Consider the following 17,625-nt stretch of genomic DNA (forward strand, 5'->3'; position numbering starts at 1 on the left):
TCAGACTTGACCCAATTGACAATGGCCTTGGACTTCAACAGGATCTCCACTTACTGTTCTTATTTCTCTCCCTGTTCTGCATTATTGATGAGAACATTGATTTAAGTCCAATTCTCCATGAAGCATTATCTATTTCCAGCAGGTCCATTTAGTACCACATAGCTAGAATAACTCTACTGGTAAGCTGTCACTTGCAGAAGTTTTATTTGTGCCATGGAATGATGGAGCTAGTCAATTCCTCCAGGGTCAACGGCAAATCCAGACTCTCCATTTTGCTGTCATCTAACACCTCTGATATAGGGCACAGTAAGTTCTGGGAGACTATGTTATCTGTAACCTTTCTATCATATAGGCCAGCATTGCAGAACCTTCAGATTTGCAGTATGTCTGCCTGTGAGGTCTTTATAGAGCCATCCTCTTCCTTATGGCTGTCGATCACAGAGCTCACCCTGCAAACCCTTTCAAAGAAGCATGAGCACATCTCATAGTGCTCCATGAAGCAGATTCTGAATCGAAAGGAGACCTTGGGAGGATTCAGAGGCAAAGAGCACAGTTTTCCATCTCTTCATCCTCTCAAGAGTTCCTCCTTCATATGCTCCCAACTCCATCTTTTTGATTGTAGAAGGAGATTTGCTGCAGTTGGTACAATTTTCTTTAACTCTACCTTGCTTTCTTAACATTTTTGAGGATGAAAAACCTCTTGACGTTTCCCTTGGTTGCTTCCCACCAGCGAATCAAATAAGAGCTTTGTGGTTCTCCAACCTACATAATCCCACCCTAGTTTGTCCATGTTCTCTTGGGTCAGCAGCTTTACATTCAAGATCTGTGTATCCAGCCTGCCTTTTGGTGCTCCTATAGGTGACCAGAGAGTCCCAAAGAGGCAAACACCAGCATGACATTAGTAAATCTGACTGTGACTGCCATTGATATGAAGAGCAAATCTGTTCAGAGCCATACAAGCTACCTGTTCTGGTCCAAATGTGGCTGTGCTTCGCCTGAGATGCTAAAGGTATTGCACTACTTCATCTGTAACCATTTTGATCAGGAGAATGGAGCTATTGGTTAGTCTCCTGGTGGCACTGACAATACAGCCATACAAATGATCAGCTGAAATCACCAGCCAGAATGACTTGCAGGGACTTTGCCAGCAGCAGTGGGAGCTGCTTAAAGACAGCTATCCACACCCTCTGCACACGTGGGGTGTACACATTGATTAGCCTGAGCAGACAGTTATACATCCTTACATCTGCCTTCCACCCACCACCTCTTTGATTTTAGTGACCGAGAAATTGCCTCCCTGCAGCAGAATACCCAGGCCTGATGTGCAGCTATCATTCCCGCATAACCACATAGACGATCCCTGGGGCCACCATTGCCACCACCTCTGATAATTGCAGAGATGTTCTGTAGAACAGCCATATCGGCCTTGACCACAGTATTCAGAGGTGCCAGTTTTATCTCCATAGCTATTGGAGTTCAGGGTATGAAAATCCAGTCCATCAAATGCAAATCAGCCTGAGCACTCATAAGTTCCACCTTTGCAAACTGCCTCACTGTATTTGGACTTATGTACAGAAAGGTTTTCCCCAGAGTATGGTGCTGCTGGTGATGTTACTGGAGAGAGATAAGCCTGTGTTCCTGTTTCAACCACTGGCTTGGATTGTTCTGCTGCCTCCATGTCTCGGAGCTATGTTAGACACAGTGCTACTCCTGGTCTCCCAGGACTAGGGAGTGATATCTGTGCTGCTCCCGGTTTCCTGGACTGGTGCTCGATGGAATCCATGTTGTTCCCTATGTCCCAGAACTGGGGGACAGCAGGCTAAATTTTACCCTTGCCTGTATTTGTCTATAGGCACCCTTCCTCTTTGTTCCTTCCACTTTTTTTTGCTTTCCTCTGCCTGCATCATCTGTTTTCCGTATTTTCTTCATCCTGTAGAGAGGACAGGCTGTTGGTGTTTGTCTTTTGAATTGTCTTTTATTTCCCATTACCTTTAAGGCGATTTTAAAATCAAGACTGTTTAGTACCTGGATCAGATTTCAGATTAATATTTAGTTATCACTATTGTATCAAACCAGGATGCTTAAAGCCTGCATGATAAAGTGGCCTGGAAGCAGAGACCCTCGCTTTTGGCATAAGAAGACTGTAGAAAGCAAATGTGGGCAATGGGCCCATGCTAGCAAAATTCAGCCTGTGTTTTCCTCTTGGCTATTTGTGGAAGAATTCCACTGAGCATCATTTCTATTACAAATCTCCAATTTGCCAACACATCATCCAATGTTCAGAGTTCCATGTTAAGCACACAGAATCTTTTTTCAGAACTCATGTTACATTAGAATATTCATATAACTTCAAGAGATAGCCTTCAAGGAAGAGTTCAAGTACAATATCTTCCCACTTGAAATGGAATTAAGCAATCTATTCAGTGTAAGTGCAATTATAAGTAAACTATTGTTACGAATGTGCCGCAACTCTAAGGGGCCGAAGGGTACAAAGTCGCCCCCTCCTTTTTGAGAATCGCAAGATCGCTATTAATTCGGGTCTGGGACCCAAGAAATGAGAGAGAATCCACAAGGTTTGGAATGTGTCCTGGCCTCAGCGAAACAAAACCACTGATAATGGCTATTGTCTCTTGGAGACAGAATTGTGTATTGAGTACTGTACTATTCATTGAAGCCCCTCAGGGGACGACCAGAGTGGGCTGGTTGAAGGATTGCATCATCCCAACCTGGTTGACATCTGAGACCCTGTGAGTAAGGATAAAAGAGGGTCTGGGGAACAACCCCTTTAGACGCACTAGGAGAAACGCTAGAAATCCCATGACAACGTTTAATAGCGACAGCCGGTGGGGGCTCGTGTGCGTCCTTCCCTTGCCTGGGATTGGCGGGCTCACCACGGAAGAACGGCTTTAGCTAAAGAAGAGGCCACAAGTGAACGGCCACACCAACGAGACTCCGACGGATCGAAATCATAAAAGGAAAGCCGGCAAGTTTTTCTCCCAAAACTCCCTCTCTCTCTCCAACCATTGCAATCCCAGCGGTCCCCAAAGGCTGCAGCCTGCATGAACTGAGTGACCTTTATATTTCCATCGGACAATACATTATCCCCTAGACAACGATGGAGCTATTTCTTACTGATTATTGTTATACCCGCACTTTCAGATTTGGTATTGACGACGTATATTATCTGTATATTTGCATTGATATTATTTTTGTGTATTTTTACTAATGAATACTGTTAAAAATAGTACCATCAGACTTCAACGGACCTCTCTATCTTTGCTGGTAAGTGACCCAGTTATGGGGTTCGTAACACTATCAAGCAAAATAAATAATGAAATTAGTTCTTCAAAACAAGTACTAGACAGAACTTGGGTCACCAATTAATATCTTATAAAGTTTGCTTGAAAAGATAAAAATTTGCCACCACGTCCATATAATTCCATTATCCATTTGGATCAAAACAGCATTTTGTCAACACTATTTTGCCAACACAACAAGTACATTACTAGTATGTTAGATAATTGTATAAAAGACAATTTATGTGATGCCTTTAACAGCTTGCTCCAAAGTGCTCCACAGCTAATGAATTGTGTTTGAAGTTTAGTTAATGCTGTAATGTAAGAATAACTACAGACTGTACGGACATTAAGTTCCCACAAAAGTCATGTGAAATGGATTACTGATAATCGGTTTTGGCATTGTTGAATCAAGGATTAAAACTGGCAAGAATATCAAAGATAATCCAGCTACTCTTCATAACACTGCCAAAAGCTTAATGTTTTAGCCAACATGCAGCATCCTGATGGTGCAGCTCATCAGCTGCACCAACTTGGGTTTCTGAGCTCTGACTCTGGACTGCAACTAAAACATAACACTGACTCAGATTCAGGAGTGAGGTCAACTACACCACCTTGTTACAAAGAACATAATCTTCAACTCTGCAGTTGTACAAACGTAATTATTAACAGCTCTGGCACAACAGGAGCAACAAAGAAGCCATCGAGTTCAGGCATAGATTGAGACCAGAAACAGCACAGATGTCATTCCCCAGCTCTGGTAAACCAGGAGCAGCACAGTGAACAACACAGCTCCAAGAGATAGATAGATAGATAGATAGATACTTTATTCATCCCCATGGGGAAATTCAACTTTTTTTCCAATGTCCCATACACTTGTTGTAGCAAAACTAATTACATACAATACTTAACTCAGTAAAAAATATGATATGCATCTAAATCACTATCTCAAAAAGCATTAATAATAGCTTTTAAAAAGTTCTTAAGTCCTGGCGGTAGAATTGTAAAGCCTAATGGCATTGGGGAGTATTGACCTCTTCATCCTGTCTGAGGAGCATTGCATCGATAGTAACCTGTCGCTGAAACTGCTTCTCTGTCTCTGGATGGTGCTATGTAGAGGATGTTCAGAGTTATCCATAATTGACCGTAGCCTACTCAGCGCCCTTCGCTCAGCTACCGATGTTAAACCCTCCAGTACTTTGCCCGCCTTCCTTACCAGCTTATTAAGACGTGAGGCGTCCCTCTTCTTAATGCTTCCTCCCCAACACGCCACCACAAAGAAGAGGGCGCTCTCCACAACTGACCTATAGAACATCTTCAGCATCTCACTACAGACATTGAATGACGCCAACCTTCTTAGGAAGTACAGTCGACTCTGTGCCTTCCTGCACAAGGCATCTGTGTTGGCAGTCCAGTCTAGCTTCTTGTCTAACTGTACTCCTAGGTACTTGTAGGTCTTAACCTGCTCCACACATTCTCCATTAATGATCACTGGCTCCATATGAGGCCTAGATCTCATGGAGAGTGCAGAACAATCTGAGCCAGAGGTTGAAACAGGAACAGACGTACCTCTCCCCAGTGTCATCACTATAACAGTAATGAAGTGTTTTGAGAGGTTGGTGGTGAAACACATAAACTGCTGCCTGAAATGAGACTTGGATCTGCTCCAGTTTGCCTACCGACACAACAGGTCCACAGCAGATGCCGTCTCATTGACTCTTCACTCAAACATGGAACATCAGGACAGGAAATGCAGGAAAGAACATCAGGGTGTTCTTTATTAACTGCAGCTCGGCATTCAATACCCACAAAACTAATCAATAAGCTTCAAGCATCAGCCTCAATAACTCCACATGCAATTGGATCCTCAATTTCCTCACTTGCAGACCCCAGTCAGTTTGGATTGGCAACAATGTCTCCTCCACAATCTCCATCAGCACAGGTGCACCATAAGGTTGTGTGATTAGCCCCCCCCCCCCCCGCCCCCGCTCTACTCGCTTTACACTTATGACTGTGTGGCTAACCACAACTCCAAAGCCCTATTCAAGTTTGCAGATGCCACCACTGTTGCAGGCTGAATCAAAAGGGGTGACAAATCAGTATGTAAGAGAGAGATTGAAAATCTGGCTGGATGAACTCAGCAGGTTGGGCAGCATCCGTTGAAATGAGCAGTCAACGTTTCGGGCCGAGACCCAGTGTATTTTGTGTTGAAAATCTGGCTGAGTGGCGCCACAACAACAACCTCTGACTCAATGTCATTAAGACCAAGGAGCTGATCATCGACTTTAGGAGGAAGAAACCAGATGTCCATGAGCCAGTCCTCATCAGAGGATCAGAGGTGGAGAGGGTCAGCAGCTTTAACTTCCTTGGTGTTATCATTGTGGAGGACCTGTCTTGGGCCTAGCACACAAGAGCATTTGCAAAGAAAGCACAGCAGTGTCTCTACTTCCTTAGGAGTTTGCGAAGATTTGGCAAGACATCTAAAGTTTTGACAAACTTCTATAAACGTCTGGTGGAGAGTATATTGACCGGTTGCATTTCAGCCTGGTTTTGAAACATCACTGCCCTTGAACATTAAGAAGTAGTGGATATGGCCCTGTTCATCAAGGGTAAAACCCTCCTCACAATTGAGCACATCTACACAAGAGCGTTGTCATAGGAAACCAGCATAAGAATGAAATTAGGAGAGCCAGAAGGGGCCATAAGGCGGCCTTGGCGAGCAGTATTAAAGAAAACCCCAAGGCATTCTACAAGTATGTGAAGAGCAAATGGACAAGACGTAAGAGCGGAGGATCAATAAAGTGTGACAGTGGAAAAGTGTGTATGGAACCAGAGGAGATAGCTGAGGTACTTAATGAACACTTTGCTTCAGTATTCACTACAGAAAAGGATCTTGGAGATGATTTGCAGCCAATTGAAAAGTTTGAGCATGTAGATATTAAGAAAGAGGATGTGTTGGAGCTTTTGGAAAGCGTCAAGTTGGATAAGCCTCCAGGACCGGACGAGATGTACCCCAGGCTACTGTGGGAGGCAAGGGAGGAGATTGCTGAGCCTCTGATATTGATCTTTGCATCATCAGTAGGGATGGGGGAGGTTCCGGAGGATTAGAGGGCTGCAGAGATTGTTCCCTTATTCAAGAAAGAGAGTAGAGATAGCCAAGGGAATTATAGACCAGTGGTTGTTAAGTGGATAAAGAAGATCCTGAGAGGCAGGACTTATGAACGTTTGGAGAGGTATAATATGATTAGGAATAGTCAGCATAGCTGGTTGTGCCTTACAAGCCTGATTGAATTTTTTGAGGATGGTGACTAAACACATTGATGAAGGTAGAGCAGTAGATGTAGTGTATATGGATTTCAGCAAGGCATTTAATAAGGCAACCCATGCAAAGCTTATTGAGAAAGTAAGGAGGCATGGGATCCAAGGGGTCCTTGCTTTATGGATCCAGAACTGGCTTGCCCACAGAAGGCAAAGAGTGGTTGTAGATGGGTCATATTCTGCATGGATGTTGGTGACCAGTGGTGTGCCTCAGGAATCTGTTCTGGAACCCTTTCTCTTTGTGATTTTTATAAATGACCTGGAAGAGGAAGTGGAGGGATGAGTTAGTAAATTTGCTGATGACACTAAGGTTGGGGTGTTGTGGATCGTGTGGAGGGCTGTCAGAGATTACAGCTGGACATCAATAGGATGCAAAACTGGGCTGAGAAGTGGCAGATGGAGTTCAACCCAGATAAGTGTGAGGTGGTTCATTTTGGTAAGTCAAATATGATGGCAGAATATAGTATTAATGGTAAGACTCTTGGCAGTGTGGAGGATCAGATACATCTTGGGGTCCAAGTCCATAGGATACTCAAAGCTGATGCACAGGTTGATTCTGTAGTTAAGAACGCATACGGGTGCATTGGCCTTCATCAATCATGGGATTGAGTTTAGGAGCCGAGAGGTAATGTTGCAGATATACAGGACCCTGTTCAGACCGCACTTGGGAGTACTGTGCTCAGTTCTGGTTACCTCACTACAGGAAGGATGTGGAAACTATAGAAAGGGTGCAGAGGAGATTTACAAGGATGTTGCCTGGATTGGGGAGCACGCCTTACGATAATAGGTTGAGTGAACTTGGCCTTTTTACCTTGGAGTGACAGAAGACGAGACGTGACCTGATAGAAGTGTTTCAGATGATGAGAGGCATTGATCTAATGGATAGTCAGAGGCTTTTTCCCAGGGCTGAAATGGGTATCATGAGAGGGCACAGTTTTAAAGTGTATGGAAGTAGGTACAGAAGAGATGTAAGGGGTAAGTTTTTTTTTACTCATAGAGTGCTGAGTGCGTGGAATGGGCTGCCAGCGACGGTGTTGGAGGCAGATACGATAGAGTCTTTTAAGAGAATCCTGGATAGGTACGTGGAGCTTCGAGAAATAGAGGGCTATGGGTAACCCTAGGTAATTTCTAAACTAAGTACATGCTCGGCACAATATTGTGGGCTGAAGTTTTTCTATGTTTCTATCATTAGGGACCCCCACCACTCAGGTCATGCTCTCTTCTCACTGCTGCCATCATAAAGGTGGTACAGGAGCCTCAGGACTCACAGCACCAGGTTCAGGAACAGTTATTACCCCTCAACCATCAAATTCTTGAACCAGAAGGGATAGCTTCCCTTGTCATCACTGAAATGTACCAACAACCTATAGACTCACTGTCAAGGACTCTTCATCTCATGTTCTTGATATTTATTACTAAATTATTATTATTATTTCTTTGTTTGTATTTGAACAGCTTGTTTTCTTTTGCACAGTGGTTGAATGCTCAGATTGGTGCAACCTTTCATTGATTCTATTATGGTTATTATTCTACAATGGATTTATTGAGTATGTTGCAAGAAAATGAATCCCGGTGTTGTATATGGTGATATAGGTACATTGATAATCAATTTACTTTGAACTTTGAAGCAAAATCTCCTAGGTTGAGAAAGTTTAACAAATAAATCAAGAAATTTTATCACTGATTGTCATATCCCTTTAAGGCTCCAAAAGTTATTTCATAACACAAAACTACATTTTAATGCTGTTTAGCAATGACATCAAGACAGTGTTATTAATTGTAATTAATCAAATCACTTTAAATTTCAGTTTTACAATGACAGCAGCAGAAACAATTATGCAAGTGATCTGCACTTTAGCAATGACCTTTAATGACATGCTATTTGTCCTCAAAAGTAAAGAAATCTGGTTACTTTGCTTCTATATAAACTTCACAAAGGAATGCCCAAATATATCTCACTCTTGATAACCATTTACATAGAACAGTACAGCACAGGAACAGGCCATTCAGCCCACAATGTTGTGCCGAACCAGCTAAAAAGCAGTTCAAAAACCCCCAAGCACTAATCCCTCCTACCAATGTTCCCTCTAATTTGCAATGACCAGTGTACACAAAAATCTTAAACTGTGCAAATTTTTGCTCTGTGACAGCAACATGTGCACAGTGAATTTTTAAATGGAAGTAAACCTGAAGGTATCTAAGGATAATAAACTACAAGTCCAGTAGGTGCACATCCCTGATCTCATGAGCTTTTGGTGTAGCAATTTCTACTGCTTCATTCAGCCATTCCACTTTAAATAAACAGCAGTTCTTTTGCGCTTCACGCCATTTGCTTCTTTGGAATTTAACATAGTGAGTCAATAATTTCTTCAATAAAAACAGTATAAATAAGCCAGTTCTAAAATCTGCAGACAAATTATTAGGTTATATGTATTAGGAATTTACTGTGGGTCAGGCTGTGGCATGCAATAAAAATTATCACAAACTCCACATTGTCAACAACATCTGCATCAGAGACCGGGAAAGGAAATGTGATTGTGTACGACTGTGAAATATACTTAACATGCCAATGAGGTAAAGGGGGAACAACTTTTTGTGTGCTGTTTAAATTCCTTTGTGTGCTAGTAGCAAAAATTGTGTGCACACACATACATTAGAGGGAAAATTACCTCCCACCTACAAATTGTCCATATCCCTCCATCTTCCTCACATTCATACGCCTATCTAAACATCTCTTAAAAGCTTCTAATATATTTGCCTCTACCAACATACTGGGCAGCACATTCCAGGATTCCACCACTCTGAGTAAAAAAGTTAACCCCTCACATCCCCTTTGAACCTAACCCCTCTCACCTTCAATGCATGCCCTCTGGTATTAGACATTTCAATGCTAGAAAAGTTATTCGCTGTCTACTCTATGTTTCTTATAATCTTATAAACCTTTATCAGATCTCCCCTCAGTGTCCGTAGCTCCAGAGAAAACAACCCAAGTTTATTCATCCTCTCGTGATGGCACATGCCCTCTAAACCAGGCAGCATCCTGGTAAACCTCTTCTGCACCCTCTCCAAAGCTTCAACATCCTTCCTATAATGGGGCAAGCAGAACTGTACACAATATATGGGGCAACATAACCTCTTGACTTTTGAACTCAATGCCTCAACTAATAAAAGCAAGTATTCCATTAGCCTTCTTAACCACCCTATCAACCTGTGTAGCCACTTTTAAGCAACTATGAACTTGAACCCCAAGATGTCGCTGCTCAATGACACTTAGCAGGGTCTCTTCAACCACTACCCACCATCTTCAATCCAAGCAGCCAATTTGCCCCAGATCCCCTGCACCTTAATCTTCTGGAGGGACTAATCAACTTATATTTACAATTAGAATCAGAGAACTTCCACCACTGCTTGTTATTAAACATCTGAGGCCAGCAGTGGTACTCACGTTGCTGGGTTTTTTCCAGACCTATGCACAGAGTTTGCACTTCTCCCCGTGATTGTCTCTGGGTACTAGTTCCCTCCCAAATCCCAAGACTTGTGGGTTGGCCATAGTAAATTTCCCAAAGTGTGGTAGAATCTAGAGATGATGATAATTTAGGATCGCACCAAATTGGTATTTGATAACTGATGTGGACTCAGTGAGCAAATAGGCCGATTTCCAAGATTTATGGTTCTTTATGAAATATTTTAACTGGGTTTTTAAAGGCCTTCCCAAATCAACATACAAATTCAATAATTTCAAATAATCAGCTTTGCAGCATTTTACTTACAATTTCCAACATTCATGCTATCCCCCTTGAATAGATTTTGATCATTTGATTCCCACATTTTATAAACTTATAGACCAGCTTTTCCTCATCCCTCCAAGTCATTTCCTCTCTGGCTTTAATGCTAACACAGACCTTTCCTACTCCTCTCCTTCTCATCAGTCTTGCATTGCAACTTGAAACTAGCAGTTTCAATTAAAGACAACTTCAAAATTACAGTATACATCGCTGTCCTCACAATTTCAAGAAAATTTACCTCAATACTCAACTGCAAAGAAATTGTGACATAATGCCAGACATGCGATTGAGGACAGAAGTGTGTTGTATTCACAAACAAAATTAATTCTTACAGGTTTAAAAGCCACCCAATACACACAATAAAGACTTCCATTTAATCTAAACAATCTAGCTGCTGGATCATCAGTTTACATTTACTTCAAACAGAGACAATTGAAAGTTAATTCTCTCATCCTGACTCTCTGAGTTATGGCGGTTCCTATTCATTTTGAATACGTGAGATGTCATCTGTTCACCACACCTCAAAGGGAAAGGAAAAGTAGAGTAATCAATTTAGTTGACAGATCTACCAGGAAGTCAGAAATAAGCAATGAGTCAGAGATACAACCATCCAGCTTAGTGGGAACAGAGAAAGAAAATGAAATAAAAAGCACTTAAGCAATCATCCAGCCAGTTAAAATAGGGAAGGAAGTATGCCTAATGGGAGGAAACACAGTCAGCTGAAGCCCAGAACGAGTCAACATCAGGAACCTGCCCAGGAAAAGTTAAATGGAAAAGTGTGGAATATTGTTACTTTACTTGTTCCCAAGAAGGGCTCTGTAGTTAGCTAAACGAAGATGAGAATGATTGTTTCAGCCCGAAACGTCATCACTACCTCCTCCCATAGATGCTGTCTGGCCTGATGAGTTCTGCCAGCATTTTGTGTTTTTATGAGAATGATTTTTTATTGTTATTCTGCCTGCCTTAAATAAAGGAGATTAACAATCCATTTTTATCCAAATCATACTGGTCAGTTATGGGAAAAGACGTATAATAGTCACGATCCTAATTTTACTCACAAAGTTTCCACTTCTGGGATAATGCTCTTAATGTACATTGGACAATGGATGCACAATTCTGCTTAGTAAATATAAGGGCCGCTGCTTTCTAATACCTTTGTACCAAAAAGTAAAGCAGAACAAAATAAATATCCTTCTGACTGGATTTTTACCCCATTATAAATATTTTATACTTGGCTAATCTATTTCTGTGGTTGACATAACAAAACTTCCAAACAAAAATTAATCTATGAAATATAATCCAACAATAATAATGTAATTTACAATAAAATTAAATAAATTTCCAATGTATTTAAAAGGTTTTACTTCTTAGCTTGTTACCTGCCTCGCCAGTTAAGAGACCATGAAACTCCACCAGTACAGTTGAAGATCTCAACTTTTGGGATTCTTGTTATTGAACTACCTCCTGAAGTATTCTGTGATCCATTCATACTTGTATCAGAGGAGCTGAACAGGTTCTAATACGAAAAATATATATTTTATTGCCTTACTTTGCATATGGTCGATATTGTCTTTCTCCAAATGAGTAGATTCCAAGTCAAGTGCAGCAACTTCATCTGCAAGGCAGACTCCATCTGAACAATGAGTTACACCCAAGCCTGCATCCATTTTACCTTTGCTTCTTCTTCGATTTCTCTTTTTCTTATTATTTTGCATTACCATTTCATTAATCAATTGTCCATCATTTTCTGTTCTCTCTGTATCAACACTTTGAGCACAATTGTCCAAAGATGGTTTAAGGATTGATAATGCAATCTGAGAACAGTGACTATGATCATTTGCAGTCACTGATTTAGCAAGCGCTTTCTGATTGCCCTTAGGTATTTTCGGATGGATTGATTTAGGCTTTATTTCTTTGGACATCACTTCACTTCCCAATTCAGTATTTTCAGACTGGCTGGTGGTGGTTTCTTTTGGTTTGTTTTGCTTTTGAACTGTCAATCCATGCTCCTGTTTATTCTGAGATACAGGCATTACATTCTCGGTAGCATCTCCAATATTTTCCAAATTAACAGATGTGTTTGGAAATAAGGCATCACAGCCAATGTCCTCAGCTGATGCAGAGTGACTGCATTTTCTATTTTCCAGACTTTGTTGATGATTATTAATATCCTTTTGTCGCTCCTCTTTTACTACTGAAGGATTCAAATCGGCTTCAGGAATAATTGCACTTTCATCATTTTTATCAATGTAATTAACCAGTTGAGAAAATCTGTTTAGATATGCTCTAAACTTACCACTATGGTGCTGGTTTACCAGCCTAGAATAAGCATTTTTTGGCGGAGAACAAAATTTTGCATCGTAAGAAGGTGATTCCTTTGTGTGTCCTAAATGATCCATTTGGTGACGTTGGTTATCATAAAAGACACCGAATGAAGCTGCAAAGAAAAGAATATAAATATCAAGATTAGATGTTAATTATAGCATTATCTAGAAAACATAAAATTTAGAGATTATTAATGAAAAATTATCTTTTTAGGCTCGAAATTCAAAAAGGGCAGTAAAACAAATAAGAAATAAAAAAGAAGCATGACTAATTTACCTGGGCTTTAAGGAAGTACCACAAAACGCTTTACACTGACTGTATTCTGGATGCTACTCATGGTTTCCTTAGAATAATATTAAAGAATTCCTGCACAGATTCCCAACTGAACCTTTAGTGGATGCAGCAAGAGAGCAGAATTACAGATCTACCATCTGCTACTCAACGTCCATTGCTTGTAAGATGCTAGGAACAAGTAGCCAGTCCTCGTCTGCATTCTATCACAGATATTCCCTCTGTATCAATTTTCTTCTCATTTTGTGGACAGTGTTTCTTTCACTCTCCCCTCATCCTCAATGCTGCAAATCTTATTGCAAAGGCTCCATAATACACAGGTTTCCTCCAAATTCTGTCAGTCAAATAACTGGGCAGTGATACTTTTTTTAAACAAAGGTCAATAATGACTGATAGTGCTTGCCATGGACCACAACATCTGCGTCACAATCCTTTTCTGCACAGGTCAATGGAAAGCAGCCACTGTGATAGAATATCTAACATCCAAGCAAGAAAAAAAAACAACTAAGATTAATTACAACATGCCCATTATAGCTACAATGAATACTAACTTGACACAGATCAGGTTAAATGTCCATTTTCAATAAATCAATAACAAACTGAGCCTAAAATATCAGCTCCAATAATAAAAGAACACTTGATTTACTTCATGCCAAATGGGCCCAATTCCATGCTCTATATCCTACGAATATTTCTCCAATTTTAACTTGAAACACTGGACAACTACAGGACTAAAACAAGACTGATCAATTGATTTGCACTTGTACAAACCAGCAGTAACTGAAGATGGATCCATACCTTGTAGTTAACTGGATCTCTGTACGTCGCATTTCTCTAGTGACACAAAAAGCTAATTTGCAAGTGCACCTGTTTTATGTAAGCACAACTAATACAAAATGTAAACATGCTAATCTGATTTTGTATGCTCTTGGAAGAGTTGAAAGTTTTTCTGCCATTCAGCTCCATTCTACCAGTCAAAGAGATAACAATCTTACACTGCAATTCTACACTACATATCTCCACATTCCTTGAATTTTCATAACCCCCTTAGTATCCAAGGATCCACTGATACAGGTTGAGCACCCTTTATCCAAAATACCAAATTATGAAAACCTCCCAAATCCTAAATTTTTTGAGCGCTGACATGGTATCACAAATGGAAAATTCCACAAAACGCTGGGAAGTTTCACAGGCTATATGCAGGTCTCTGGGCATCACCGACAGTTCTGAGAAGTGACCTCACATATGTAATGAATAGAAGTTAATAAAAAATAGAAGAGCACCTCATAAAGTGCAAAATTAAGAAATCAATCATCTATCGAACGAATGGATTTGTCAGTGTCAGAGTGAATATATGCTGCTTAAGGGTATGCTGACCATGAAACAAGCAAAGATCTATCACAACAAACTGAAAATTGAAGGCAACTGTGAAGATTCAGCAGACTAATTGCAGAAGTTTAAGAAAGGGTATGACATTAAATTTTTCAAGATTTAAAAAATTGTAAAGATACAGCGTCTGCTGATCACAAAACATCAGAGAAATTCATTGATAAGTTTGCGAAGATCATTGCTGATGAAAATCCTAACACCAGAACAAGTCTATAATGTTGATTGTTTTTATATCTTACATAAAAACTAAAAAAACAAATATAGTGTACTGTAACCTTTTAATCAAAACACAGCATCGCAGATGGAGACTGAATGCCTGCCATTGTTTGTTGATGTTCAACAGCTGATTCAGGTATTCTCCCGAAGCTGCTTTTGTTACCCTGCACACATTACATTTTCATTATATTAATAGTATGAAATGATTTTACTGTTAAGTACATACGTGTGATGAACAAGTGCAAGATGAAGACTGCTTACTGGTAGTGTATAAATTCACAGCTGGAAATGATGGAGATCCCAAGTATATATATCATTATATATTCCAAAATCCACAAAACCTCCAGCCCCAAACATTTTAGATAAGGAGTACTCAACCTGTATACTCAATGACAAGATCCACAGCATTTGCAGGTTGAGAATTCTAATATTTACAATCTTTTGAATTTAAATGACCAACTTCTGTCCCCACATACAGGGCAAACATTCTCTCAAGTTCAAATCTATCAAGCCCCTTAAGAATTATATTACTTTAAATCAACTCACATTGAGACCAAGTCTACTCATTTCTCCCTGTTAGCCAATCTTCCCAAGAATCAATGCACCCTCTCCCAATCATTAACATTACTGATTCTTAAATAAAGAAACCGGACCCCACTAGCCCCACACTCTTGGGGCTTTGGTGGTGCTGCTGGGTGATTTGGTTTGTTCTCAATGAAATCCAAAATAATTTTAACAAGGCTCGTTTACTCTAATCCACTTGTAAAGATGGCCAACATAGTTACTGTAGTTTCTCAGTTGCTGAGTAAAGATGGGAATCAATGGTTCTTGGATATTAAGGGTATCAAGAGATTAGTGTTAATACAGGAAAGCATCAGAAGCAAAAGATTAACTGTAATTTTAATGAGTGATACACCAGACACAAGGGGGACAAATGGAATAACTGTGGTTCTACTTACATTATTATGCGATCATGACAGGACTGTTTAATTTATGGTTAATGGTTATGATTTATCATTTGCTGTGATTGTAATTGCACATTTGAAATCTCTACTTTAAAAGTCAAGTCACAAAAGGGGCATCTAAAGATGTTACCAATGTATTAAAAACTTATCAATTTGCCCTTGTTTGTAAGAAACAGGTTTATAAAAAAAGTGAATAAGAGATACAAGAAACTGCAAAAGCTAGAATTTGAAGCAAAAAAGATCAATTTGTCCTGATACAGTGTTTCAACCTGAAGTGTCAACAATTCTGTTCCTCCATAGGTGCTGCTCCTACTCAACTAACTGTTCATTATTTGTGAATATTGTTGCCCCTGAACTTGATAGGTCATATATTTGGATGTTGTGTTCATAACTATAGTTCCCAACCTAATACTACGGGTGTCAGAAGAGGCCTTCAGTATTCAAACGGACGCTGGACATATATTGAAGAAGAAATTATTTGCAAGGCTATAGAGAAAAGGCAAGGTAGAAACTGAGTTTACTTAACAGTCGCCTGTACCTGCATGTTAATGTCATGTTTACTAAGTCCAGAAACTAATCGAAAGTAAAACACAGGAGCCGGGATAATGGTCTACTTAGCTTTTCTTTAGTGAGACGCTAAAGATGTACGCCATTTACGTACTTCTTACAAAAAGCCCATAAAGAATTATGTAAACAAAGAATGTTTAATAAAACAATATACTTCCAATATTACTCAAATATTATTGAAATATTGAACACACTACAGTTAACTTTCTGAAGCATTGCCATGGATACTCAGGTCAGTGATACCACAAGCTGCCATTCTCATCATTAAAAGCAAAATCTACTTTTCCATTTTTCTAGTCAGGCGTAAATTTCTAATTATTCCATCAGCCACATTCCTCACTCAGACTAGATCCATCATTTTGCAGCCTCTATGGGCATTGCTTATTGCTCACTTAAAACTATAACAAATATATTTCATAATATTATGGCACAGTACCAGAGATATAACAGTTCCTTTTCCAGGTGGCTTAGATAAAGGAAGGATTCCATGAGAAAAGGGCAGCTTTAGGGCTACCTACAGTACCTTGGAAAATGTATTCAGCCCCCAAAATTACTTTCACATTTTACTGTCTCATTTTCTAATTTCTAATAAATTGAAGGAGGAATTTTTGAGCTAATCTACAAAACGTTGTGCATCATATCAAATCAAAAGAAAAATTCCAAAACCTATCAACAATTTACTAAAAATTTAAAATCAAAATTGAGAGGGTGAAAAAGTATCCATTCCCTTTGTAATTACTATGTTCTCACTTACTTTCTCAGGTGCAAAACTTGTGTATTACTTTACCAACTCACCCAATTTGTTGATGTAGAAAATTGGAGGATCACCTGAATAATACCTCCTCTCTCTGTAAAGTCCAGCAGTCTGGTAGATTTTCAACAGACCAAACCAAAACAAAGACAAAAGAGCATGCCAGTCAAGTCATGGAAATGTTAATACAGAAGCACAAATCTGGGGAAGAGTACAAGACCATCTTAAAGGCACTGCTCATATCTCAGAACTCAGTGCAGTCCATCATGAAAAAGTGGAAAAAATATGAACCCACAGTCACACTGCCTAGGTCAGGCTGTTCCCCTGAAGTTAGTCACCGGAGAAGAATGGCACTTGTAGGAGAGGCTACTGTGATGCCAACAATCACTCTGAGTGAGCTGCAGAAATCAGTGGCTGCAATTGGAGATGAAGTTCATGGATCCACAAAAGGGTTTTTATGGAACAGTGGCAAGGAAGAAAACCTGGCTAAAAGAAAAAAAGCAACACACACAAAATGCTGGTGGAACGCAGCAGGCCAGGCAGCATCTATAGGAAGAAGTACAATTGACGTTTCAGGCCGAGATCCTTCATCAGGACTGAAGAAAGATCTCGGCCCGAAATGTCGACTGTACTTCTTCCTAAAGATGCTACCTGGCCTGCTGCATTCCACCAGCAGTTTGCGTGTGTTCCTTGAATTACCAGCATCTGCAAATTTCCTCATG

The 17,625-nt window shown here is 40.0% G+C and overlaps 1 protein-coding gene across 2 annotated transcripts in view; it reads right to left on the reverse strand.

Annotated features, from left to right (window-relative positions):
• dis3l2 (DIS3 like 3'-5' exoribonuclease 2) overlaps positions 1–17,625 on the reverse strand; it is a 307,005-nt gene that overhangs the window by 284,410 nt on the left and 4,970 nt on the right. Inside the window, exon 2 of one of the 2 annotated variants that reach the window (XM_073041187.1) lies at positions 12,696–12,836. In XM_073041187.1, the coding sequence (XP_072897288.1) occupies positions 12,696–12,798 (103 nt within the window). In that variant the 5' untranslated portion in view covers positions 12,799–12,836. Of the gene's footprint in view, positions 1–11,948; positions 12,837–17,625 lie in introns of both variants that reach the window. The other variant, XM_073041186.1, reaches the window with a different exon arrangement.

This window comes from Hemitrygon akajei, chromosome 3 (assembly GCF_048418815.1).
Source record: "Hemitrygon akajei chromosome 3, sHemAka1.3, whole genome shotgun sequence".
NCBI lineage: Eukaryota > Metazoa > Chordata > Chondrichthyes > Myliobatiformes > Dasyatidae > Hemitrygon > Hemitrygon akajei.